This window comes from Schistocerca serialis, chromosome 12 (assembly GCF_023864345.2).
Source record: "Schistocerca serialis cubense isolate TAMUIC-IGC-003099 chromosome 12, iqSchSeri2.2, whole genome shotgun sequence".
NCBI classification, from domain to species: Eukaryota; Metazoa; Arthropoda; class Insecta; order Orthoptera; family Acrididae; genus Schistocerca; species Schistocerca serialis.
In genome coordinates, this window is record NC_064649.1 from 9,301,706 (window position 1) to 9,329,491 (window position 27,786).

The 27,786-nt window shown below is 43.8% G+C and overlaps 1 protein-coding gene and 1 pseudogene across 1 annotated transcript in view; both read right to left on the reverse strand.

Annotated features, from left to right (window-relative positions):
* Positions 1-9,312: 9,312 nt before the first annotated feature.
* The window catches only part of LOC126428243 (synaptic vesicle glycoprotein 2A-like), a 159,828-nt gene continuing 141,354 nt past the window's right edge, over positions 9,313-27,786 (reverse strand). The window contains exons 10-12 of the mRNA XM_050090158.1: positions 27,511-27,670; positions 21,792-21,919; positions 9,313-9,562 (exon numbers count right to left, since the gene is read on the reverse strand). Coding sequence (XP_049946115.1) covers positions 9,501-9,562; positions 21,792-21,919; positions 27,511-27,670 — 350 coding nt within the window. The 3' untranslated portion in view covers positions 9,313-9,500. The remainder of the gene's footprint in view (positions 9,563-21,791; positions 21,920-27,510; positions 27,671-27,786) is intronic.
* Positions 14,456-14,572, reverse strand: LOC126428649 (5S ribosomal RNA; annotated as a pseudogene).

Genomic DNA, 27,786 nt, shown 5'->3' on the forward strand with positions numbered 1-27,786 from the left:
GCTAGGCATTTCTTTTGATTTAACTGTGGTGTTTGATTGTGTTGATCACAAAATATTGCACCAGAAAAAATGGTTCAAATGGCTCTGAGCACTATGGGACTTAACATCTGAGGTCATCAGTCCCGTAGAACTAAGAACTATTTAAACCTAACTAACCTAAGGACATCACACACATCCATGTCCGAGGCAGGATTCGAACCTGCGACCGTAGCGGTCGCGCGGTTCCAGACTGTAGCGCCTAGAACCGCTCGGCCACCACGGCCGGATTGCACCAGAAGTTGGACCATTATGGAATTTGGGGAGTAACTCACAATTGCGGAAGGTCATTCTCCACAGTATTGAGACTGGCTGAGAAGTGGTATCAGAGTAGGGCACAGTTAAGTGGGGGGGAGGCGGGGGGGGGGGGAGGTGTGCCCCAGGGATTAGTTCTGGGGCCATTCCTGTTTCTTATTTATATAAATGATATACCTTCTAGTGTTACAGGTGATCCTAAAGTATTTCTGTTTGCCGATGACACTAGCTTGGTAGTAAGTGATGTTGTGCACAACATTGGCGCTGCTTCAACAAGTACCTAGAGACACCACAGAAGAGGAGGAGATACCATGTGAGTTAAAATTTATCACAGTGTGAAAAATTTAGAAACTAAAAAATTTTGTGTAGATCAACATGTAGAAGCATGTACCTCTGAGCTTAAACTAAATAACGATACTTTTATAATTGTAACTGTGTATAGGTCCCCACTGGGAAATTTTCAGCTATTCCTGACAAACTTGGATTCTTTGTTGTGCAGACTGCCAGACAGAGGGGAGCAAATTATTGTTGTGAGGATTTCAGTGCAGACTTTCTGAAAGAAGTTGATAGAAAGAATGACCTTCACGTATTACTTGGTTCTTTCAATTTGACATCAGTTATTCATTTTCTACTTGGGTGGTACAGTAAAGCAGCACATTGATAGACAATGTTTTTATAGATGAAGATACATTTAATAAAGTAAAAACTTTTCCTGTTAAGAATGGTCTTTCTGATAATGATGCACAGCTAGTTACAGTACATGACATAGCTCCATAAAGTAATTCGAAACAGTCCACCAAAATAGAGCATTCAATTAATGATTTAACAATCGAAAATTTTTAAGGAAAGCTTGCAGCAATTAGACTAGGATGAGGTGTACAGGGAACGAGATGCAAATGTAAAATTTAATCTGTTTCGTGATACCTATGTGAGTGTAGTTGACAACAGTTTCCCTAAGGAAACAGTAAAATATAATTGTAAGACACCATCTAAGCAGCCATGGCTTACTAAACGCGAATGTATCCTATAGCTAGAAGGACTAATGATTCAGAAATAGTCATTATACAAAATACTGCACTGTATGAATAAAAGTTATTAAAGGGTGCAGGAGTATGTGCATTATGTCTGAGATTAGCACCTCCGATAATAAAATTAAAACAATTTGGAATATTGTTAAAAGGGAAAGAGGGCAACCAAGAGCACGGGAAGAATGTATTACTATCAAACTCAATGAAAAGTTTGTTAACAGAAGTCACAAATAGAAAATATTTTTAAGTGTTTTTGAGAAAATAGAATCCAGCTGTTCCTTAGAAAATGCAAGGTTGTAAACGGAAGAAGCAATACCAATGCAATTTGATAAAATAGAAATTCAGCCCACCGTTTCTACTGAAATTAGGAAAATAATGAATTCACTCAAAAGTAAAAGCTCACATGAAATTGATGGCATTCCCAACACAGTACTCAAACCTTGTTCCCAACAGATAAGTAGGATTTTCAGTGACATATGTAGTAGCTCACTAAAACAGGCCATTTTTCCAGGTAGACTGAAATATTCTTCTGTTAAACCGCTCCATAAAAAGAGGGATAGGTCTGATGCTAACAACAACCGCCCAGTCTTAACTTCTGACAGCTTTATCCAAAATTCAAAAGCAGTTTCACATATTTGTGAAAATGAAATACTAACAAAATATTGGTTTGATTTTAAGAAAGTCTTTCCAACAGAAAATCGCTATATATGCTTTCACTGATCAAATATTAAATGCTCTGAATTGCTGAACGTCACCCAGTACGATTTTTTGTGGTCTGTCATTGGCATTTGATGTGTGAGTAATGATAGTCTTCTAGATAAGCTTAAGTATTGTGGTATGAGTGGGACAGTGGTTTAATTCATATTTAACTGGAAGAATGCTGAAGGTTGAAATTAATAGTTCAGATGGTCTGCAAAAATTAGTAGAGCCCTCTACCTGGAAAGGCATCAAGAACAGTGTCCCACGGTGTTCAGTCTTGGATCTCTTATTGTTCTTAATATACATTTATGACTCGTCACACTGTATTGATGAAGATATCAAGTCAGTTCTTTTTGTTGATGATACTGGTACAGTAATCACACCCAAAAAACAAGAATTAGCTGAGGAAATTGTTAATAATGTCTGTCAGAAAAATTTTAAGTAGTTCTCTGCAAATGGACTTTCATTACATTTCGAGAAAAAACAATGTGTACAGTTCTGTACCGTAAATGGCATAACACCATTAATAAATGTAGACTTTTAACAGAAGTCTGTTGCTAAGCCAGAATATTCAAAATTTATGGGTGTGCGCATTGATCGGAAATTGAGTTGGAAGAAATGCATTGATGATTTATTGAAATGTTTGAGTTTAGTTCCTCATATTATTAGGATTATAGAAAATTTTGGCGATAAGTTTTTTTCACATGGCAACATGTTTTGGGGTGATTCGTCATTAAGAGAAAAAATATTCATTGCCCAAAAGTACACAATCAGAATAATAGCAGGAGCCCACCCAAGGTCATCTTGCAGACATTTATTGAAGCAACTAGGGATATTCACAGTACACAATACAAAGATTCACTTATGAATTTTTTTGTTAATAACTCATCCCAATTGAAAAATAGTAGCGAAGTGCATAGCTACAACACTAGTCTAAGTTAAATCTCACTTTGGTACAGAAAGGGGTAAATTATGCTGCAACAAATGTCTTTGGCGATTTACGAAATAGCATTAATAGTCCACAGATAGCCAACCGGCATTTGAAAACAAATTAAAAGAATTTATGAATGACTACTTCTTCTACTCAATAGATGAATTTTTAGACATAAAGTATTAACTGTAAAAAATTAATTATGTCATGTAAAGGAACTTTATTATATTAAAAATTGGTACAAAATGCCGTGTTCATTATTTTTGAAACAAGTGTTAATGTAACGTAACAGTGCGCTTCAAGACATAAGTTCATGGCTTCAAAAAATAAAGCAACGCTAAATCACACTAAGACTCAGGTTTTACGCTTTCTAACAAGAAATTCAACATAACTTGACGTTCTAATTACATAGAAAGGGCATAAGATTAGTGAGACTGAACAGTTCAAATTTCTAAGTGCTCACATAGATATTCATGGAAAGCCCGCCTTCAGGATATTGTTCAAGGAGTTAATAGTGACAGTTTGGAATTGAACCTAGTCTACTTGCTTATTTTCATTCGCTTATGATGTGTGGGTTACACAGGGTGGGCCGAAATTCGCGCATTCGGGCTCAGCAGCGCGACTCCCCACATGCCAGCAATAAAAAAAAAATGTCTCTCACAAAATTGCGTCCGGCGAGTACATTCGGCAGAAAAAGGACGTTAAAGAGTGGCAATCTGACAACACTGTAGCCATATGCATTGTAGCTACCTCTGTCAGTACATATTAGTCGTGCTATACAGTTGGTTCAGGGAATAGAGTTTTGTGTTAGCATGCATGAGGTCGATGGTTCGATCCTGGCTTGAGGTATATGTTTTTTTGTTTGGTAAATGTAGTACAGGTGGTACGGTATCTGGCATCTTAATCGTCAACAGCGATTGCAGCGGGTCTTCTAGAAAACATTTGCACTTACATACTACAGTCGTAGAAATGGAGGCCTGATCAGCTTTGAAAGAAGTCCTTTCCGCTGCGTGGGTATGAATTTATTCGCACCACTTCATTTACCAGATGCAAAACCTGTTTTCTTTGTACCCTCCTCCAACGGTCCCATGTATTAGTACCAACTATTATTCTTGCCCCATTCAGGTCCATTACATTTCATTAGAGCCTTACGTTATCAGTAGGACTAGCAAAGTGCTTTGCGAATAATGTCCATACTCGGTTACTATTTGTATGTGTTATCACCATGGTTCCAGTAATTACGCCTTTCAACACTGAGTCTGGTAACCATATGCTGTTTTGTACATATCTCGATGCATATTATTATTATTATTATTATTGTTATTCTATCGATGAGATTGTGAAAACATCACGTCTCTTACCGTTAGGGAAACAGTGTAATTCGAAACCGAAAATTTTACGATTAGCGGTGTAGGGATGAATCATGCAGAGCAATATCTGTCAGAGGGGTAATGCGCTTTAGGTGGAACAGCGCACAGGACTGACAGTGTGTTTATACTGTATGCGCTGTCCACCAGACATGGACTAGTTGCGATTGGATTAACTCACCCGTGACACACTCCAATGTACATGCGTAGTCGTATCGAACTTTCTCATTAAACCTCTACACCAGAGTGGCAGACGTATGGCATACACAAACGATGAATATGTGGATCTGGTCCTTGGTGCATCTGATAACCAGGCTGGCGTTGCCGCTCGTGAATATGCTGCTAGATAACCTCGTCGACGCCATCCAGATTTATTCTAGTGAAGCTGCACGGTCATCAACAGTTACTATCTTCATATATATATAGGTAAAGGCTGCCCGGCCATTGTCCTTCGTCTGTGCGAATGCGCACAGGTTGCCCGAACTCTTACGGGAATCGTCACCTTAGTTGGCGCGAGTAATAAGTGGATGGGCAACTATCTATTAGGTACATTACGCATGTAGATTGTGAACAGTTGGCAATGTGGGTCTCACGGGAAGCGTGTAAGGGATAAGTCCCTGCAGTCGCGCTATTCTTATGTGTCCTCAGTGGCTCAGATAGATGGAGCGTCTGCCATGTAAGCAGGAGATCCTGGGTTCGAGTACTGGTCGGGGCAAACATTTTCAGCTTTCCCCATCGAGGTATATCTACTACACCTGTCGGCAGCTGAGGGTTTCAATTAATTATCATTTATTCTAGACACGTTTCTCCGTTATCAATGGTATCTGTTCTTTCGAGAACAGTTACTGTCTTCATACATCCCTCTCATTATGCTTTCACGCAATACCTACACTCTGCAGATCGCCATCAGCGGACGCAATTCAGTGAATGGTTCCAACAACAACAGGAAGTCAACGATGACTTCGTGAACACCGTAATATGGTCGAATGAAGGAAGCATTCACTCGTGAGGGCATGTCACCCACGACTGTGGATATCAAGTTCGCTTTGGTATCAACATCTGGGCCGGAATATTAGGCGACAGGTGTTTGGGCCCCCTACATGTTGGCTGACCGGTTGACTGCATGAAGCTATCATGCATTCCTCTCAAACTATCTGCCTCATGTGCTGGAGGACGTTCCACTTCATGTTCGGCATGTGTACTCTACTCCTCCGACGAATGTGAAAGAATTCGTAGCACTTATTCACGCCATTCTTGTTACTGTGAACGCAGCTTTGCTGCGTAGGGTCCAGTGCTGTATGATTCGGAGGGTTGTTCAGTGTTTGGATGTACAGGGAGGTCGCTTTGAGCATCTGTCATTATGAGGACAACGTATTCTGTTGTGAAGGTCATGCGGTCATTAATATGGACATTTTTATTGTCACTGGTTACTAATGTGCGACATCTTAGTGCTCATATTACATGTAGTATAAATGACAAGTACTGTGCTATCACCTTTAGCTTCTCGAAATTAATATTTTTTTGTAGTTATTCTGTTCTGTAACAGGTCGTTTGTTTCAGCTGTCTGTTTCTTACTTGTCTAACCAGCGTTACAAAATTTTCTAAATTCAGGATACATGTAACCCAAGAAACGGTGTACATTACAGTATGAAATATCAGAATGAAATTGGAAAATAAAAGAAATGCGCCCCAACCCCGGATCGAATCCTGGTCCTCCTGCATGCTCACCAAAACCTTTATCCTCTGCACCAACTGTACAGCACAAGCAAAATGTGCTGATAGAAGAAGTTACCATACATGTAGTTACAATGTTGCCAGATTGCCACACTTTAACTTCCTTCTTCTGCCGGATGTACTCGCCGGACGAAATTTTGTGAGGGACCTTTTTTTTTTTTTTTATCGCTGGCGTGTGAGGACTGGCGCTGCGAAGCCCGAGTGCGCGGATTTCGCTCCACCCTGTATCTTGGGGTAACTCTTCTCATTCTCAGAGAGTGTATTTCGCTCAGAAATAGGCGGTTAAGACAATAACTGGTATATGTTCACAAACCTCTTGTTGACTCCTGTTCATTAGTCTGGATATTCTGACATTGTTCTCTCACTAAATATGTTCTTTAATGTTGTTTCTTTTAAAAATATGAGCTTATTCCCACAAGCAGCATGTTTCTCGCAGTTAATACTGGCCAGGAGTTCAGTCTGCAGACAGATTGAGTCTCCTTGACTCTTGTGCAGAAAGACGTGCACTATTACGCTGAATCCATTTTCAATAAAGTGCCACAAGAATCAAAAATCTTAGCAGTAATCCACGTGCTTTCAAATATAAACTGGAGAGTTATCTCATCAGTCACCCCTTCTATACCGTCGTGTAGCTCCTTGAAAAATTACGCAAATTCCTCTGTTACATTGTCGACCGCTTTTATATTAACTTATATCTTGCCGTCTATTTAAGATTCATAAGCGTTTTATTTTGTCTATTATTAGTTTTCTCTTGTAATTACGTGTACTGACACATTCCATAACGATGGAGATTTGCTCCTAAATTTGGGTTCTACGGAACTAGACGTGTAAAAACAAAACCGAATAAAAACAGCAATGTCTTTGTTCCCTTGGTACTGTACAAAATGTAAGCTTGCAAGTCAATGCAATCAAAAGATACGGCCATTTATCTCACAGATTATGGTAATCGAAAACTCACTCATCGAACCCTGTAGTTGACTTTATGATCGTTAAATTCGGCAAGAAGCGACGTTTAACAGCAAGAGTACACGAGTAAATGCAAAAAGTGTTAATTTGTCGTAAAGTAACACGAAAGAAGCAGTAACACGAAAGAAGCACCTTTCCTGTCATTTTTTATCCGATTTTCGGGATGTCCGTCCACCAATTCGCAGCCTTCTTCTTAGGAATGGGTATAGGTATAAGGTTGAAATGTATGTCACACTGTAAGGCCTTCAGTCCCCTGGCAGTGCACAAAATATAAGCTTCTAAGTCAATGTAATTAAAAGACGCGTAGATTTGTGTCACTTATTTTGACAACCGAAAACTCGCTCACCAAAAGCTGCAGGGTACTTTCAGTTGACCTAGGAAAAATGCGAAAAGTGTTGAGTTGTAACAATATCAAACGAAAAAAAATATTTTTATTTTGTCATATCTTGACAGACTAGCGCGGTATGTCCGTCCATCACTTAACACGTTCCTGCTCAGGAATGGGTAGAGATATCAAGTTGAAATTTATGCCACGGGGTAAGGTATTCGGTCTCCTGACGGTGCACAGAATAAAAGCTTCTAAGTCAGCGCAATAAAAGTAGACGACCATTTACGTTACATGTTTTGGAAATCTGAAACTCCCTCATCGAGGCCTGTATGGTCCTTTCACTTGACCTAGGACAGTAAATTTGGCAAGAAGCAAAGTATTGCAACAAAAGTACACAAGAAAATGCGAGACGTGTTAATTAGTAATAATATCACACGAAAAAATACCTTTTATGTCATTTGTTGTCCGACTATCGGCATGACCGTCCATCACTTAACACGCTTTCTTCTCAAGAATAGGCAGAAGTATGAAGTTGGAATTTTTGTCAAATTGTAAGGTCTTTGGCCACTTGCTGCTGTTCAAACTATAAACCTGTAAGTCAATGCAATCAAAAGATATGCCTGTGATGGACAGACACGCTGACAGATAACAAACACCACAGAAAAGTATGATATAGTTACAAATTAACATTTTCCATATTTTTTTCCTTCGATTGTTCTGTGAAACGTTGCTTCTTGCAAATTTCATGATTCTATCCCAATAGAAAGTACCGTATGGGTTTTGATGACTGAGTTTCCGAATATGAATTACATGGCTTAAATGAACCTTTTTTTTCGATTGCCCTGATTAGAAACTTCAATTTCGTATGCCGATAAGCAATCAAGGACATCAGTATGTGACATACTGTACATTTTAACGTTGTACGGCAACCCGTTCCTTCGAAAAGGAAGCCTTAAGAGGCGTAAAGACATACTGACTGCCAGATAACGAATGACGAAAATTTTTTTCGTGTGATATTATAACAAATTTCCAGTTTACAGATTTTTCTTACTTTTACTGTGAAATCTTGTTCCTTCTCAAATTTCATGATTCCCAGACCAACGGAAAGTACTCTATAGGCTTTGTTGAATGAGCTTGCGAGGATCAAAATATGCGACATAAATGGACGTAACTTTTGATTGCGTTGACTTAAAAGCTTCAATGTTTTGCGCTACCATGGGACCACAGACCTTAATATGTGACAGAACTTTCAACTCGAGACGTCTAACCATTCCAGAGAAAAAGGGTTTTTAACAGTTGCGCAGATAGATAGACGGACAACAGACTGATCCTATATGGGTTCCGTTTTCACCGACTGGGGTGTGGAATTATGGAAATAGCTGGATAAGCTTTGTCTGACAACTGTGATGTAGAACATCAGAACTTTTTTTTCCTGTCATCAGTCTTCTGACTGGTTTGATGCAGCCCCCACGAATTCCTCTCATGTGCTAATTATTTGCTGGATGTATTCCAATCTCTGTCTTCCTCTACAGTTTTTGCCCCCTACAGCTCCCTCTAGTAGCATGGAAGTCATTCCCTCATGTCTTAACAGATGTCCTATCGTCCTGTCCCTTCTCCTTATCAGAGTTTTCCACATATTTCTTTCCTCTCTGATTCGGCGTAGAACTTCCTCATTCACCTTATCAGTCCATCTAATTTTCAACATTCGTCTGTAGCACCACATCTCAAATGCTTCGATTCTCTTCTGTTCCGGTTGGATTTCGTCGCCCGACCGCACGAAGGGCACCACCTCGTCTGCCAAGGCGGGACACGGGTGGACAACCAGTGCAGTCGATTATCGTTACGCAAAAAATATGCAGTGGATATTTTAGACCACCATTCCCCACTGGACTTAGCCGAGGACAAGGTGCAAGTGTGGTTACAATATCTGACGGCAGTGGACTTCGTTGCAAGCAAAATAGTAATTACTTGTTTTATTATTATTGTTTTATTTCTCCCCGAAAACAATGTACAAAAGTAGGAAAGGAAAATGCAGTTCTTTTATTACAGACATATCCTTCTTTGAAAAGTGTCACAACGAAATATCACAGAATGGGTTTCACACTCAGTACTCCGTAGCAGCTTAATGTCGACTCGAGTCATCGACATCTGCGTCGTCAGTGCCGCAGCTCCTTCATCTTCGCTTCAGATGGCAGCAGCATCGACAAGACACCACACACTGTAAACAGTAAAGAGAGGTTCTTATTTTATCAACAGCCGCATGACAGTGCATACACAGAGAGGTGTGGTGGATTTCAGTGCTTCATATTCAACCACAACAAAAAATAGGTTTTTGAAAATTACTTTTGATACGTATGACTCCATAAACTAGCCCATATGTCAAAGATAGGACGTGCAGGCAGTGATATTCAGAAACTAAGAAGTAGGGAGACGATTAGTAAGTATCACTGTAGTTTAGTTTATCTCGTCACAGGTAGTATCGGGAAGCATCACGTGAATACTTGATAATATCCGAAAACGGCTAAATTAAGGTCGATCATTGGGGAAATAATTGTTTTACTGTGAGGTGTTGAAAGTTATTTCAACAAAAATCATTTTCGATATTTCTGAACCACCAGGCTGGGTAGTGTGTTCACAATAATAGATGTATGGAATTCAGACTAAAAATAAATGTGATAACTACGGTATATTCATTCAATGGTTGTCAATGACTGGAAGTGGGTGGCTAAGTGAAACGGATATAACTATACTAACAAATACCCCATGTAGAACAAAAAATGTACACCAAGCAATGGCAGATTATAACTGCAATAGCAAACGAACTGTTGCAATCAATACTTGTGTTGCTGTAGGCTGGAAGCTAGATGGCGTCAGCTGAGAATTGTGGATAGACATAAACAAAAAGCATGCATTGACTAATGTACAGAATGTCCCCTCAGAATTATTTGCATACAGGCTGGAAGGCGAACACAAAATTTCGTTCCGATATCAATCAGGTAGAACAGATACATCTTTGCTTCGCATGGTATTTATGTTTTGTGCCCATGCGGCAAATGAGATGTGTCTATAACAAATGTTCTCAACTGTTTCATCGATCACCTACCGATTTCTTAAGGTCGTCAGGAAATCTGTAAAAGACTCGTATTGTGTCTCTTTTTTATTCCTAGAATTTACTGTGCTACTCACATTATTTTCTTAAGAACCGTAATAAAAACCAACACAAACGATACGACCCGCTTTCGCCAAAATACCCATCAGTTCAGCTTGCTGGCCGCACGGTGCTCCCCACAGACATGATACGTGAATTGGAGTGGCAATCACTAAAAGAAGGGCGTTTTTCGTTGAGACGGGATTTCAATCACCAGTTTTCTCCTCCGATTGCGAAAACATTTTGCATGCACCCACCTACATAGGGAGAAATGATCATCACGACAAAATAAGAGAAACCAGGGCTCGTTTTTCCCACGCGCCGTTCGAGAGTGGAACGGTAGACAGCCAGCTTGAAGGTGGTTCATTGAACCCTCTGCCAGGCACTTTATTGTGAATAGCAGAGTAACCACGTAGATGTAGATGAAAAGAAATGCCACCCAAGACCATTAGTCCTCGGTATTGGACCGTATGGCGAGTGACAGAGAGGCTGGTTTCCCAACACTGTCTGGGGCGCCTCCAGACACGACTTCGGCGTGGGAACTCATTGATCGAAGTAGACTTGTCTTCAGCGGTGAGTGCCGCCTCAAATTCAGCCACGATGAGCGGCGAAGCCGCACCTGCAGACGCCCAAGACAGCGGTGGGACGGCGACCTGGCTGTCGACGTCCATACGGCCCAACAACCAGGCGTGGTGGTGGTCTGTGGTGACGTTTCATTTCACAGCGAGAGCCCTTAGGTTGCAGCACCCTTACATCACAACGGTACGTCGACGATATCCTACGCCTCGTTTTGTTGCCCTTCATGGCAAGTCATCCTGGGCTTACATTTCAGCAAGATAACGCCCGTACACGGCGAGAGTTTCTACTGCTTTTCTTTGTACTTGCCTTGGTCTGCAATGTCACCGGATCTCTCTCCAATTGAGAACGTTTGGAGCATTGTGGACGGGTCCCTCCAAACAGCTCGGGATTTTGACCATGTAATTCCCCAATTGGACGGGATTTGTCACGATAACCGTCGGGCGCATATCCAACAGTTCTGTCAATCAACACCAAGGCCCAGCGGTGGACCAATGCGTTATTACACTACTGGCCGTTAAAATTGCTACACCAAGAAGAAATGCAGATGATAAACCGGTATTCATTGGACAAATATATTATACTAGAACTGACATGTGAATACATTTTCACGCAATTAGGGTGCGTAGATCCTCAGTAATCAGTGCCCAGAATAATCACCTCTGGCTGTAATAACGGCCTTGATGCGTATGGGCACTGTCAAACAAGCTTGGATGGCGTGTACAGGTACAGCTGCCCATGCAGCTTCAACACGATACCACAGTTCATCAAGAGTAGCGACTGGCGTATTGTGACGAGCCAGTTCCTCGGTCGCCATTGACCAGACATTTTCAGTTGGTGAGAGATCCTGAGAATGTACTCGCCAGGGCAGCAGTCGAACATTTTCTGTATCGAGAAAGGCCCGCTCAGGATCTGCAACATGCGGTCGTGCATTATCCTGCTGAAATGTAGGGTTTCGCAGGCATCGAATGAAGCGTAGAGCCACGGGTCGTAACACATCTGAAATGTAACGTCCACTGATCAAAGTGCCGTCAATGCGAACAAGAGGTGACCGAGACGTGTAACCAATGGCACCCCATACCATCACGCCGGGTGATACGCCAGTATGGCGATGACGAATACACGCTTCCAATGTGCGTTCACCGAGATGTCGCCAAACACGGATGCGACCATCATGATGCTGTAAATAGAACCTGGATTCATCCGAAAAAATGACGTTTTGTCATTCGTGCAGCCAGGTTCGTCGTTGAGTACACGATCGCAGGCGCTCCTGTCTGTGATGTAGCGTCAAGGGTAACCGCAGCCATGATCTCCGAGCTGATAGTCCATGCTGCTGCAAACGTCGTCCGAACTGTTCGTGCAAATGGTTCTTGTCTTGCAAACGTCCCCATCTGTTGACTCAGGGATCGAGACCTGGCTGCACGATCCGTTACAGCCATGCGGATAAGATGCCTGTCATCTCGTTTTCTAGTGATACGAGGCCGTTGTGATCCAGAACGGCGTTCCGTATTACCCCCCTGAACCCACCGATTACATGTTCTGCTAACATTGGATCTCGACCAACGAGAGTAGCAATGTCGCGATACGATAAACAGCAATCGCGATAGGCTACAATCCGACCTTTATCAAAGTCGGAAACGTGATGGTACGCATTTCTCCTCCTTACATGAGGCATCACAACAACGTTTCACCAGGCAACGTCGGTCAACTGTGTATGAGAAATCGGTTGGAAACTTTCCTCATGTCAGCACGTTGTAGGTGTCGCCACCGGCGCTAACCTTGTGTGAATGCTCTGAAAAGCTAATCATTTGCATATCACAGCATCTTCTTACTGTCGGTGAAATTTCGTGTCTGTAACACGTCATCTTCGTGGTGTAGCAATTTTAATAGCCAGTAGTGTACTTACACTATTTGTGAAGTCCTTTCTCCTGAATAAATCATCAAATATTTTCTGAAACTGTCATCATTTGCCTGTCTGTACAATTACGTCACATCCACCAATTTCCGTCGCATTAAAATAATTTATTCGTGGTGCGTATTTTTTGGTCTTAGAGTGTATAAATATCAAAATTAGATCACCATAATCTTATTTGTCTTAGCATGCTATAATAGGAAATAATAAAAGTTCCTTGACATTACACTGGGACCAATCGAGTGTCAGCTGCCATCTTACTTACTGTCCAGCAATTGTCAACCTTTTTCGTCCAGGAGAGTACTGGAAGAACATACAAAGCTATCAAAAAGGAAAAACAACTGACACTCGCTAATAAAAAATAAATTGACCTTGAAAAATATAACATAGATGGCACCTTGTTAAAATCCCGTCCGAGAGGCGACAGCTCCTGCTAGCTTGAGCAGAAGACAAATTATGCCGAATGTATGACTCTAGTGTTCCACTGCGTAAGTGATTACAGATTCTGTGAACAGGTGGTAAGGCCGGCCGTTGTGGCCTAGCGGTTCTAGGCGCTTCAGTCTGGAACCGAGCGACCGCTACGGTCGCAGGTTCGAATTCTGCCTCGGGCATGGATGTGTATGATGTCCTTAGGTTAGTTAGGTTTAAGTAGTTCTAAGTTCTAGGGGACTGATGACCTCGATGTTAAGTCCCATAGTGCTCAGAGCCATTTGAACAGGTGGTAAACATGTACAGACCACACCATCTACAAGAGAAGAAGACACTTTCTCAGGTAACAGTGGATGGCAGCGCTAAAGTGTTTCGTAGTACATGCAAACAATCTTCAGTTGCAGTATGCATGAGACAGAATAGTATCACTGAAACCCAATAAAATCACAGCCACATAACGTACAGTCCTCTTGATCCACTTTGTTTCTTGCTCCCGTGTCTGTATGGGGTTGGCGTTTTATTTCAGATTTGGCGCTGTCAGTGGCAGTCACCCCTTTCCAGCTTCCCCTCTTCTGCCCCTGCCACTAGTTCCCTCTTACCGCCCCTGCTTCGTCAAACCCCCTGCCTCATTTCCCCCCACTCCCCGCCCACTTCCCCACTCCCCAATCCTCTCTTCCCCCTTCCCCCATCACCCTTTGCCCATACCCCATTGCTCCCTTTCCTTTCATCCCTCATCCCTCCTACACCCTTCGCTCTTTCCCCTTTCCCCATTCCTTCCCCTCCTCCACCCCCCCCCCCCCCCATGTTGGAATCTGTCTACCCCTCTGATCCCACATTGAGTGTGAGAGTACTCCGTCATCAGGCAACAATTTTATCGGGATCATCCGACCGCCGTGTCATCCTCAGATGAGGATGCAGATAGGAGGGGCGTGTGGTCAGCACACTGCTCTCCCAGACGTTATGCTGGTTTTCTGTGACCAGAGCCGCTACTATTCCGTCGAGTAGCTCCTCAATTGGCATCACGAGGTTAAGTGCACCCCGAAAAATGGCAACAGCACATGGTGGCGCGGATGGTCACCCATCCAGTGACGGCCACGCCCGACAGCGCTTAACTTCGGTGATCTGACGGGAACCAGTGTATCCACTGCGGCAAGGCCGTAGCCCTTGAGTGTGAGAACATTTCCTAACTTTTTGGGTAGCATGTATCTCAGGCAGGACATCGGCGCCATTCCAATATTCAGCTAGTTTTTGTATGTCCTTCCTTTGACTGGAGGTCTTGGGGACACCAGCTGACAAAACAGTTACAGATATCTGCTTAAACCAGTTATTTTGGCCACTGATGCAGTGTAGATATCCCTTCAGCGTCAAATATGACCTGAAGATGACGCATTGAAGCGTCGAAACTGGTAGCTACACAATAAATAAGATCATAAGGACGACTGTCGACGTTTCATTTTCTTAGAGTATTCAAGTAGTCTGAAAACCGCACCCACGCTGGCTGGCACACAGTGGCCCTCATCGTTAACCCATTGTGCATATTCGTTCCCTGACCTTCACCTCCACATGTCCTGACAGCGGACACTTTATTGCACCCAGGTATCTGGGCTGGACAGCTACACAACCCATAGTGAAGCGTTATTGCATGAACGCTTGAAAAATCAAAATTTTCGCATGATGGAGTGTAGGAAAGTTTGTCTACATTAGAGATGGCCTCATTTCAGTGAGGAAGAGAGCCTAAAATTTTCTTCAGCTACGCCTTATCCAGATGAAGTCCCTCACTGATGATGACATCTGCATAGCTCCACCAAATGGCACGTATTTCTGTAAAAACACCGGTACCACCACCATCATACGTTCGCAATAGATCTGGGCGAGAACTCGAGAATATTCTGGTCTCACATAGAATCGCTAAGTGGGTCTAACACTTCTATCCAGTTACTCGTTGACCAGTCAGGTGTGGTGGTAGAGGACAGCAAAAGTAAATCCGAAGTTTTAAATTTCGCCTTTAAGAAATCGTTCACGCAGGAGAATCGTTCAAACTTACTGTCGTTGGTCCATCGCACGGACATCTATATGAAGGAGACACTAACAGGCACCTGTAGCATAGAGAAACAACTGAAAGAGTTGAAAATAAATAAGTCGCCAGTTCCTGATGGAACCCAAATTCGGTTTTACAAAGAATACTCTACAAACATTGGCCCCTTGCAATCATCACGTATCTCTCGGCCAGCACAAAGTTCCAAGCGACTGAAATAAAGCGCAGGTGACTGATTAACATAATTACAGACCAATATCTGTAAGATCGGGTTGCTGCAGAATTGTTGAACATATTCTCAGTTGAAATATAATAAATTTCCTTGAGAGGGAAAAGCTTCTGTCCACATACGATCACGGCTTTAGAGAGCATCGGTTGTGTGAACCTCAGGTTGTCCTTTCTTCACATGAGATCCTGAGAACAATGCATGAACGGCAACAGGTGAATTCCGTATTTCCAGATTTCCGTAAAGCATTTGACACGGTCCCCAGCTGCAGGTACAAGTATATGGGACAGGTTCCCAGGCGTGTGAGTGGGTCAAAGACTTCTTATGTAATAGTATCCAGTACGTCATCCCAACGACGAGTGTTCATCAGAGGCAAGCCTATCGTCAAGAGTGGCCCAGGGAAGTGTGATAGGGGCGTTTTTGTTCTCTACATACATAAATGATCTGGTGGAGAGGGTAAGCAGCAGGCTGCAGATATTTGCTGATGATGCTTTGGCGTACGGGAAAGTGTCATCGTTGGGTGACTTTAGGAGGATGCGAGATGACTTAGTGGTGCAGAGTGGCTGGCTCATCCTTTTTTATTCTTGCGACCAGCCATCCAAGCCATCTGCTATATTCTTTTAACACCTTTTGCAACTATTTTCGTGATAGTTAATGTTTTTAATTTTGGCTTGGTACTTTCTGTTTCTATTTCAGTGTGGTTACACAATAGTTTTACACATGTTGTTTCTTCCCAGATTTCAAGCGATAGGATTCCTTTGGGGTATAGTTTTAATTGATTAAGGAAAAAAGGGCTGATAGCCATGCAGTTTAGTCCCTTTAATCTCCAAACCACCCAACCAACCAACCGACATGACTTGGACAAAACTTTTTGATGGTGTGATGAATGGCAGGTATCTCTAAATGCAAAAGGAAATGTAGGTTAATGCAGATGAGTAGGAAAAATTTATAATGTTCAAAGACAGTATCAGTAGCGTGATCCTTGACACAATCATGTCGACTAAATATCTAAAATTACCAAATAAGCAGCAACCAGTCGCAAAACATGTTTTCTTTATTTACCATTTAAAATGCACATACAAATTTACCTTTCAACGGATATGTGCCCCGAGTAGTAACACTGTCTTAAGCAGGGGTGTCAAACATAAAGCGATACATTGAGAATTGATTATGACAACGAGAAACCGCAAGGGGGGCGCTGCAAATTGTTTAATGCGTCTATATACATTTAACTGATTTTACTTTGCTTTATGTACATTTATTCATTTGGTCACTGTTATAAATTATTTTTATTTTTATTCATATATTTGTATCACCGATGAAGGCTGTTAATCAGTTGAAATCGATTTGCAAAAGTAAATAAAGAAAATATGATTTTGCAACTGGTTGCTGCTTATTTGGTAATTTTATGGTTTACGGTCGCTGCACAATTTGGGAACCACATGGAGCCCACCATTCAGATTAAATATCTGACTGTAACGTCGCAAAGCAGTGTGAAATGGAATGAACGTGTAAGGCTGTAGGAGGGAAGATGAGTGGTCGACTTCGCTTTACAGCGAGAATTTTAGGAAAGTGCAGTTCATCTGTATAGGAGACCGCATATTGGACGCTAGTGTAACCCATTTTTAAGTATTGTTCGATTGTTTGGGATCCGCACGAGGTCGGACTAAAGGAGGCAATCGAAGCAGATAAGAGGTGGGCAGCCAGATTTGTGACTGGTAGGTTGGAGCAACACGCAGGCCCTTCGGGAACTGAAATGGGATTCACTGGAGGGAAGGCTACATTCTTTTCAGGGAGCACTACCGAGAAAATTTAGAGAACCGGTATTCGAGGCTGACTGCTCAACGATTCTGCTACCGCCAACATACGTTTCGTGTGAGAACCACGAGAATTAGGGCTCATACGGAGGCATAAGGACAGCCGTTGCTCCCTCGCCCTGTTTGCGAGTGAAACAGGAAAGGAAATGCCTAGTAGCGGTACAGGGTACCCCCCGCCAAGTTCCATACGGTGACTTGTGGAGCATGTATGTAGATACAGATGTAGGTGCATGCTTACTCCCACATTTCAGCCACGGTTCCACAGAGTCCCAGACATTTGCTGTGAGATTAAGGTTGGTTGATTTAGTGGGACACACTCAGTGGTCGTCAACTGGGAACATATTTCAGTAGCTGCTGTGAACATGGCTGTTGTCATCTCGGAAGATGGCAGTGTCTACAGCATACTCACCACGAAAACATAGAAGCATGGGAAAAGATTGGTGACCGAGAATGCTGGGGTAAACATCCCACTACTTGTCCAGATAACGCAAATGAATCGCCCCAAGTTATGGTACACACCGAAACACAGCAGAATGCCTCTGACTCAATCAGACTCTCCAGACACAGCGACCTAAATGCCACACTGCACTCGACGTCTTGCGTCATTTTGATAGAGGCGCCACACTAGATGCCTCCAGCCACTTATCGTCCAGTTTCTGTGTTGACTGGCCCACTGAAGACATGTGGCTTTTTCGTGCCACTGGGAGTAATACACAACTCAAAATGTTTATTCTGTGCAGTTCTCTTTCACAATGGCCGATCAGAAACTGCTCGAGAAGGCCATGCATCCAGTGACAACAGGAATTCCTGTTGTAGACAAGGAAAAACACACATGAATTTCCCCTGTCGCCTGGGATCTTTTTACGGCCACCGATCCTTTGCTGTCTTACATGACAGAATGGTAAACTTCCATGTAGACACATCAGGTAGTCCACGTCGATACACCGACAAATCTGTGTTTGGTATGGAGACGACCAGACGTGACAAATGCATTCTGTTACACCTCCATGTCGACCCATCATTCCACTTTGATTCCATATTACCGACTGGCATGCACACGGCACTTCACAGCCACTGCTTACGACAGTGGAGGAGAGTCAAATGGTTCAAATGGCTCTGAGCACTATGGGACTTAACATCTGTGGTCATCAGTCCCCTAGAACTTAGAACTACTTAAACCTAACTAAGGACATCACACACATCCATGCCCGAGGCAGGACTCGAACCTGCGACCGTAGCAGTCGCGCGGTTCCGGACTGAGCGCCTAGAACCGCTACACCACCGCGGCCGGCGGGGAGAGTCACACACCGCATAGTACGAGCCCTACACCATCTACTGCTCCAAACACGCCAGTGCCGTGTTTAAAAGGGAATGACCAGTATTTCATCCCGTGAACTTACAACACAACGTTGAACTATGTTGGTAACAACAATATAACGAAAAGGTAGACTGCTACTCGCCACAAAGGTGACACATTGAGTTACAGAAAGGCACGATGAAAAGACAATCACAAGCGTTCTTCAGAACAGCAAATACACACGTACAAGCAAGCACACCTCACAGACACATGAACGCCATCTGTGGCAGCTTGGACCGGAATGCAAGTGACACGTAGATTGGAAGCACGAATGTGGAGGGGACAGCGAAGGGGAAGGAATAGCAGGGCACTGGTGGGAGGAGAGAAGAGCACTATCTGGCAGAGCGTGCAGGGCTAGACTGCCAACAGAAGCAGGGGAGAACGGAGTGGAAAAGGAGGGCAGCGGGGAAGGGGAAAGGTGGCTGCATTGACAGAGGGTGGGGCCGAGGAAAGGAATGAGCAAAGGGAGCAGGTGACAGGACAGAGGCGGTGGAAACTGTTGGCTAGAGGGTGTGGGGACTGGAGATTACTGTACATTGGGACCGGGATAATTTTGGGAGCAGAGAATGTAGTGTGAGGATAACTCCCATCTGTGCACTTCAGAAAAACTTGTGGTGGAAGACAGGATTCAGATTGCTCATGTAGTGAAACACCCATTACAATCAAAAAGTGGGGTAGATTTTAAAGTAAAATATGCACGTAGATCCATTTCTCAGTACCCACCTCACTAAAATTCGAAAAATATTATAAGTGCAACTTTCCTTTAGCTCCGTGCTGAGTCGTTGTGGGGCCTTTCGCCCATCACTGGTGTTCTACAAAGTGAACTGAGCACCTACAACTAGTGTTCAAACAAGTTTTATTTATTCATTCGCATCAGTAGCGCACACTTCAAAATAATCTCTATTTTAGTTATCGTCATTCCATTGCACAGCTGACGTCCGTATTCGCAACTGCAAATATCGCGTGATCAAAAAGTCAGTATAAATTTGAAAATAAACCACGGAATAATGTAGATAGAGAGGTAAAAATTGACACACATGCTTGGAATGACATGGGGTTCTATTAGAACAAAAAAAAAACAAAGTTCACAAAATGTCCGACAGATGGCGCTGGACAGCAAAACGTCAGTGACTGCGCATGACAATCGTGTATAAAAGGAGCTGTAATGGGAGAGAGAATCAGATGCGCCATCAGTCGCAGCATGTTGACGTTACCTAAAAAGGAGCTTTTAATGAAGCTGTAACTTATTATCAGAATGGGGAATGTGCCAGTTCAGCGTTACGGTCCTATCGCCATAGGAAGGGGACTCGAACGGGTAAAGGTCCGTTGACAAATGCAGCTGTGGCGAGAATGATTTCGAAGTTCGAAGCCACGGGTCGTTTAGACGATACTCTCCGTAGTGGCCGACCGAGCACAAGGCGTAATGCTGCTGAGACAGTTCAGGAAGAAATGGAGACTGTTGTGGGTTCGTCTATGCACAGGGAAGTCAGCGCTCGTGCAGCCGCACGTCGCACCGGCATTCCATACACTACTGTTTGGTTGGCACTTAAGCTTACCCTCCGATACTATCCGTACAAAATCCATCGGCGTCATGAACTGTGTTACCTGGCGATTTAGTGAAGCGGAGGGCATTTGCGGTGTGGGCGTTTCAAAAGATGGCGGAAGATGACGATTGGTTCAGTAACGCGTTGTGCACCGACGAAGCTCATTTCACGCTCCGAGGGTCTGTCAACGCCCACAACTGCAGAATTTGGGCTACCGAAAATCCTAGAACTGTTGTGGAAACTCCATTGCTCGACGAGAAAGTCACGGTATGGGTTGGATTTACCACATCTACCGTTATCGGGCCTTTTTTCTTCGAGGATATGCGTGATTCTCGTTTTGTAACTGCTACCGTGACGGGTGAGAGGTACGCCGATGTGTTACAGAATCGCATCATCCCCAGCCTGGCTGATAAACACCTGCTGGAACGTACGATGTTTATGCAGGATGGCGCTCCACCCCATATTGCTAGACGCGTGAAAGATCTCTTGCGCGCGTCGTTTGGTGATGATCGTGTGCTCAGCCGACACTTTCGTCATGCTTGGCCTCCCAGGTCCCCATACCTCAGTCCGTGCGATTATTGGCTTTGGGGTTACCTGAAGTCGCAAGTGTATCGTGATCGACCGACATATCTAGGGGTGCTGAAAGACAACATCCGACGCCAATGCCTCACCATAACTCCGGACACGCTTTACAGTGCTGTTCACAACATTATTCCTCGACTACGGCTATTGTTGAGGAATGATGGTGGACATATTGAGCATTTCCTGTAAAGAACATCATCTTTGCTTTGTCTTACTTTGTTATGCTAATTATTAATATTCTGATCAGATGAAGCGCCATCTGTCGGACATTTTTTGAACTTTTGTATTTTTTTGGTTGTAATAAAACCCCATGCCATTCCAAGCATGTGTGTCAATTTGAACCTCTCTGTCTATATTATTCCGTGATTTATTCCGTTTTCAAATTTATACTGACTTTTTGATCACCCGGTACATTTCATGTGATTCATAAGGACTGCATTCGCCATAGGGTCTCTTCCTTCGGACACCTGTGTGCGTCTGAAGTAACATTGCACTGCACTTCTGAATAACACAGGTACTGAAATGTCGCGACTATAAATTTTGTTTTAATTAGCGCATAGCCTCCTATAGTCATTCATGACACATCCCGTACAACACAGCATCGTCAGCAAAGAGCCATGCAGATTGGTGCTCACTCTGTCCACCAAGTTATGTATATATGTCTGTAGAGGGCAACAGTGGTCCTATCAGACATCCCTGGGGCACTCCAAGCGGTACCCTCGTCTCTGACGAACACTCGCCGTCGAGGACGAAGCCAGAAGTTGACTGAGCCGTCGGCTGCGTACGCCCGCGCGACCGCAGCCGCTCCGGCGCTGACTCACCGAAGACGAAGCCTCCGAGGATGGCGACGGCGAGCACGCAGCTGGAGTCGATGAGGACGCCCAGCATCAGTGACGTCACGAACGTGCCCAGCCACCCGCAGCACAGGGACAGGCACACCGCCATCGCCCTGGAACGACATCAACAACATCACCTGTACAGCAGCCACCAGTCTCGCGACTAGTAGCACTCACCCACTCTGTGCAACATCCGTCCTTCTCCAGAGTGAGATTTTCACTCTGCAGCGGAATGTGCGCTGATATGAAAATTACTGTGCCGGACCGAGACTCGAACTCGGAACCTATGCCTTTCGCGGGCAAGTACTCTACCATCTGAGCTACCCAAGCACGACTCACGCCCCGAGGGAGGACTCGAACATCCGATGGGGGCAGCCGCGCGGACCGTAACAAGACGGGCGGCGCGAGCTATTCAGGAAGCTTCCAGACTGACATTTTCACTCTGCAGCGGAGTGTGCGCCGATATGAAACTTTCTGGCAGATTAAAACTGTGAGCTCGACCGAGACTCGAATTCGGGACCTTTGCCTTTCGCGGGCAAGTGCTCTACCGAGTTCGAGTCTCGGCCCGGCACACAGTTTTCATTTGCCAGGAAGTTTCATGTCAGCGCACGCTCCGCTGCAGAGTGAAAATCTCATTCTGGAAACATCCCCCAGGCTGTGGCTAAGCCATGTCTCCGCAGTATCCTTTCTTTCTGGAGTGCTAGTTCTGCAAGGTTCGCAGCAGAGCTTCTGTAAAGTTTGGAAGGTAGGAGACGAGATACTGGCAGAAGTAAAAGGTGTGAGGACCGGGCGTGAGTCGTGCTTCGGTAGCTCAGATGGTAGAGGACTTGCTCGAGAAAGGCAAAGGTCCCGAGTTCGAGTCTCGGTCAGGCACACAGTTTTCATCTGCCACGGAGTTTCATATTCGGGAAGCTAATGCGAAACCCAGCGCTTTCTCAAAAACGCCACGACCATCTATTGTAACACAACTTTCCCTTACCGGCAGAATAAAATTTGGAAAAAAAAATGTCGATATGATCCAAAGCGTATGCAATACGTTGAAGAATGGGTTACCTTGGAAAAAGTACGGCAGAAGTGGGATGGCACGATGCAGTAATGAGAATAACATACATACATCACTGTTTTTTTTTTCTCCTTGCCGACACAGTGCCACTGCAGAATGCACCAGACGATGGCGGATATTCCACATCTTCGGTGTTGGGAAACTTTTATGGCCCTGGTAATCCTGCGTTAGTTTCCACGTAATAAATGTGTTTCCAAGTACTACTTCCGTCTCCAAGAAAGGAACTGCAGGTTCGACTTTGTGGATAAACAATATGTAGTCAACACAGAGCTTTTACAATTCGTTCGTCCTGCTCTCAAACAATGACGCACAATCCTGATACCTATTCCTCTGAAACATAGAGAAACATACAAATTAATTTTAGTATGGCGCCATCCATTTGCAAATAATTGCGTGATTTCCGCGTCTGCGCATTCTTCGCGCGCGAGTACTATAATGTGCGGATACCGTCAGTCGTACCTAGCCACCCGTAAGGTTCAACCGCCTGAAAATGTCAGACAGATGCTGCCACGAAACTTACAAGTCGCACAACGTCATCCTGCGGCACACCCGTGAGGACCATTTGCAATTTAATGTGGCCATTCTACAAATGATTTGCAGACACGTTTTTACAAAAAAAAAAAATGAATTGTTATTAGTTAAAGATTACAAAACACAGAGTTCTTGAACGTACCTCTTCTCTCTGCGACAAGAACAACAGAAGTAAATCATACCCGAGGAAATTCTGATAACACAATATTTTGTTGAATGGAAAATTGGAATGTGTCTCAGAGTTTAGTCTACCTACTTCGTTACAATGACTGTGCACTGCAGTATATTCTTTGTCCTTTTAACTCATTACCGGTTTTAAGACGAAAATAGTTTACATTGCAGAGTGTTTGACTTTTCTTGCAAAGTTACACGAAATGTACGGTCGCAGGTTCGAATCCTGCCTCGGGCATGGATGTGTGTGATGTCCTTAGGTTAGTTAAGTTTAAGTAGTTCTAAGTTCTAGGGGACTGATGACCACAGCAGTTAAGTCCCATAGTGCTCAGAACCATTTAAACCATTTTTTTACACGAAATGTGACCTGTTCTGTTTTGCTATACGTTTCAGCCGCGCGGGAATAGCCGAAGGGTCTAAGGTGCTGCAGTCATGGACTGTGCGGCTGGTTCCGGCGGAGGTTGGAGTCCTCCCTCGGGCATGGGTGTTTGTCCTTAGGATAATTTCGGTTAAATAGTGTGTAAGCTTAGGGACTGATCATCTTAGCAGTTAAGTCCCATAAGATTTCACACACATCTGAACATCATCTGGTACGTTTGAGTGTGTGAATTGGGGGGAACTCCGCACTGATATCCTATTCTTGGCTTACAAAAGGCGTCTCAACGCGGAACAGATGTGTGAACCGCAGAGTGGCCTCGGGACCTACCGCCTCTGCGACTGACCTCCTGCGGTGGAGCCGGACCACGGGGTTTTAAACACCGCGGCCTGCGCGTTTCTTAACAAGGTAGTTTGAAGCCTTCTACCTGAGTTAGCAAGCATTGTTTTCTCCTGAGAAGTAGTCACGAAATGAGCTGAAAAATAATCAAATATCGCTCAACGGTACGTCGCGGTCGCGTCACAACGTGTTCTACACCAGTGCGTCCCAACCTGGGGGTGATTACTCCCAAGGTCTAAGCTGTAATTTTCTGAGCGGCAAAAACTAAACGATCGATTGCGTTTCCGTCGTGACACTGAATTATTTTCAAAAGATCATTACTATTATCACAATTTTGTAAGACTCTAATATTGATTATATAAGTTATCAGTAATTACTTTTTCTCCATTAGTAGCATCAATGCGGTGGAGGTTCCAGGTTCCTCGCATAGTCCACCCACTACACAGATATGTTGTGCTTCGTCCCGTTCATGGCTAATGATAAAAGTAAGACATACACGTAACAAATGCTAAATACCTCAAGAAAATGTCCTCACCAAGTTGTAGATAGTAACTGTAGTAGTCCAGAAACTGCTTCATAACTTGCTTCGAGACAGATAAGTGATTTAATTGAGAGTGCGACACAGGAGTGACTACATAAAGGCTACTATAGTTCTGTACAGAGTATTATCCTTATTTTTAGAGTGGATAGGAACGAAGCAATAACAGCCTGAAGGCGTCCAGTTTCTGCCACTTGAGAAGTAAGGAATGCAGGAATCAAGTGATTTATGAACAGTAAGTACAGTGCACACATCTGAACTTGTTCGATTTTGAATGGGGCTGCAGTTAGTAGGTCAAGCAAGTGCCGCAGTGGAGAGCAGTAATGCAGGGGATGTACGTCTTGTGGCAAGTGGCTACCCTCAACGTAGATAGCTGACTTTCTTTTCTGAGAAGGAGTTGTGGGTAGTACATGCGGTCTTTCGATGCACCACGAATTCTTTCGTCATTCATTCTAACACCCCCGCTCCCATCCCTTCGCCGACGCACACACACACACACACACACACACACACACACAAAAACTAAATATGGCTTATCTTTCATAATTTTAAAAATAAAAGTGTTCCAAGAAAAATCTTTCATTCTATTGTTTAGTTAGTTGGCGATCACTTCAATAATAATAATCTGTGTACGTTACTGTAATAGCCTTTGTGTGGTTACTGCTCTGACGTGCTGTCAATTAATTCATTTACCTGTCTGGAAGCTAGTAATGAAGCTATTTCTGCATTACTGCAATAACTATTTACAGTTTGGAGAAGACATGTTCTTGAGATGTTTAGCATTTGTTACGAATACTTTTATCTTCAGCCATGTACAGGACGCTGTGTGTGTAGTGGATGGACTAAGTGAGGAAACTGTAGCCTCCACCGCATTAATGCTATTAATTGAGAAAAAGTAATTATTGATAACTTATGTAACCAATATTAGAGTCTTACAAAATTGTGATAATAATAGCAATCTTTTGAAATTAATTTAGTTTCGTGACTGAAACGGAATTTTTGGTTCCGTGGGGACCCACAGTCTGTAAGTGTTTAATAAAAGAATACATTCTCAATTGTTGGTGGTATTGTGCTTTTAAAAAATCGTGCTATTAGCTAATTTTAGCCGCGAGCCATTATCAAGCACATTTGCTACATGTCATGCATTGTGTATTGAGCACGGTATGTAATACATGACGTGGCGAATCTTCTTGGTAATGCCTCACTGCAGAAATTAGCCCTTAGCATGAGTTTAATAAAGCACAATAGAATCTATGACGGGCAATGTATTCTCTTATGAAAGAGAAACGAATGGTTTGGTTTTTACCTCTCAGAAAATTTCATTTCGCCCCTCAGACGGTAATTACCCCCAGGATGAAAACTACTGGTCTAGGGGAAGACAGAGGTTGGAATATATCAAGAAAATACACTGAAGCGCCAAAAAAACTGGTATAGGTATGAGTATTCAAATACAGAGATATGGAAACAGGCAGAATACGACGCTGCGGTCGGCAAGGCCTACATAAAACAAGTGTCTGGCGTACTTGTTAGATCAGTTACTGGTGCAACAATGGCAGGTTATCAAGATTTAAGTGAGTTTGAACGTGGTGATACAGTCGGCCTACGAGCGATGAGATACAGCATTTCCGAGGTAGTGTTGAAGTGCGGATTTTCCCGTACGACCATTCCACGAATGTATCGTGAATATCAGGAATCCGGTAAAACATCAAATCTCCGACATCGCTGGGAACGGAAAAAGATCCTGCAAGAACGGGACCAACGACGACTGAAGACAATCGTTCAACGTGACACAAGTGGAACCCTTCCGCAAATTCTTGCAGATTTCAATGCTGGCCCATCAACAAGTGTCAGCGTCTGAACCATTCAACGGAACATCATCCATATGGGCTTTCGGAGCCGGAGGACCACTCGTCTACTCTTGATGACTGCTCGACACAAAGCTTTACGCCTCGCCTGAGCCCGTCAACACCGACATTGGACTGTTGATGACTGGAAACATGTTGCCTGGTCGGAAGAGTCTCAAATTGTATCGAGCGAATCGACTTGTAGGGGTATGGAGACAACCTCATGAATCCATGGACCGTGCATGTCAGCAGGGTGAAGGGTCAAGCTGGTGAAGGCTCTGTACTGCTGTGGGGCGTGATACATCTAGATATGACTCTGACAGGTGACACGTATGTAAGCATCCTGTCTGATCCCCTGCATCCATTCATATCCATTGTGCAGTCGGACGGACTTTGGAAATTCCAGCAGGACAATGCGACACCCCACACGTTCAAAATTGCTAGAGAGTTGCTGCAGAAACAATGTTGCGAGTTTAAACACTTCCGGTGGCCACCACACTCTCCAGACACGAACACTGTTGAACATACCTGGAATGCATTCCAACTTGCTGTTCAGAAGAGATCTGCAGCCTCTCGTACCCCTGCGGATTTATGGACAGCCCTGGAGGATCAATGGTGTCAATGCACTCCAGAACTACTTGACACTAGTCGTGTTGCGGCACTTCTACATGCTAAACGATATTAGGCAGGTGTACCAGTTTCTTTGGCTCTTCAGTGTAGTTCAGGACGTTAGGTGTAAGTGCTGCTGCCAGACGTAGAAGGCACAGCAGAGGAATTCGTAGCGGGGAACATCGAAACAGTCATAGGATTGTGGAGAAAACAAAGGAACGGACGCTGCTGACCTGAGGTATGTTGGGAAGGAGTCCACGACGACGGTGTTGACGACGGAGACGCACATCCCGGACAGCACCATGAAGGCCAGCGGCAGCATCAGGATCTGCAGCTCCGTCTGCGCCCAGATGGTGCACACGCCGCACACCCCGGACACCGCCAGGCTCACCGCTGCAACGAGGCAGAACATGTTTCTCAGCCGCTGCGCTCAGTTACTCTGTACCGCAAGGTGAAACAGAGAGAGAGAGGGCGATATCTACGTGCGTGTGATAAACCTCTTCCCTCGA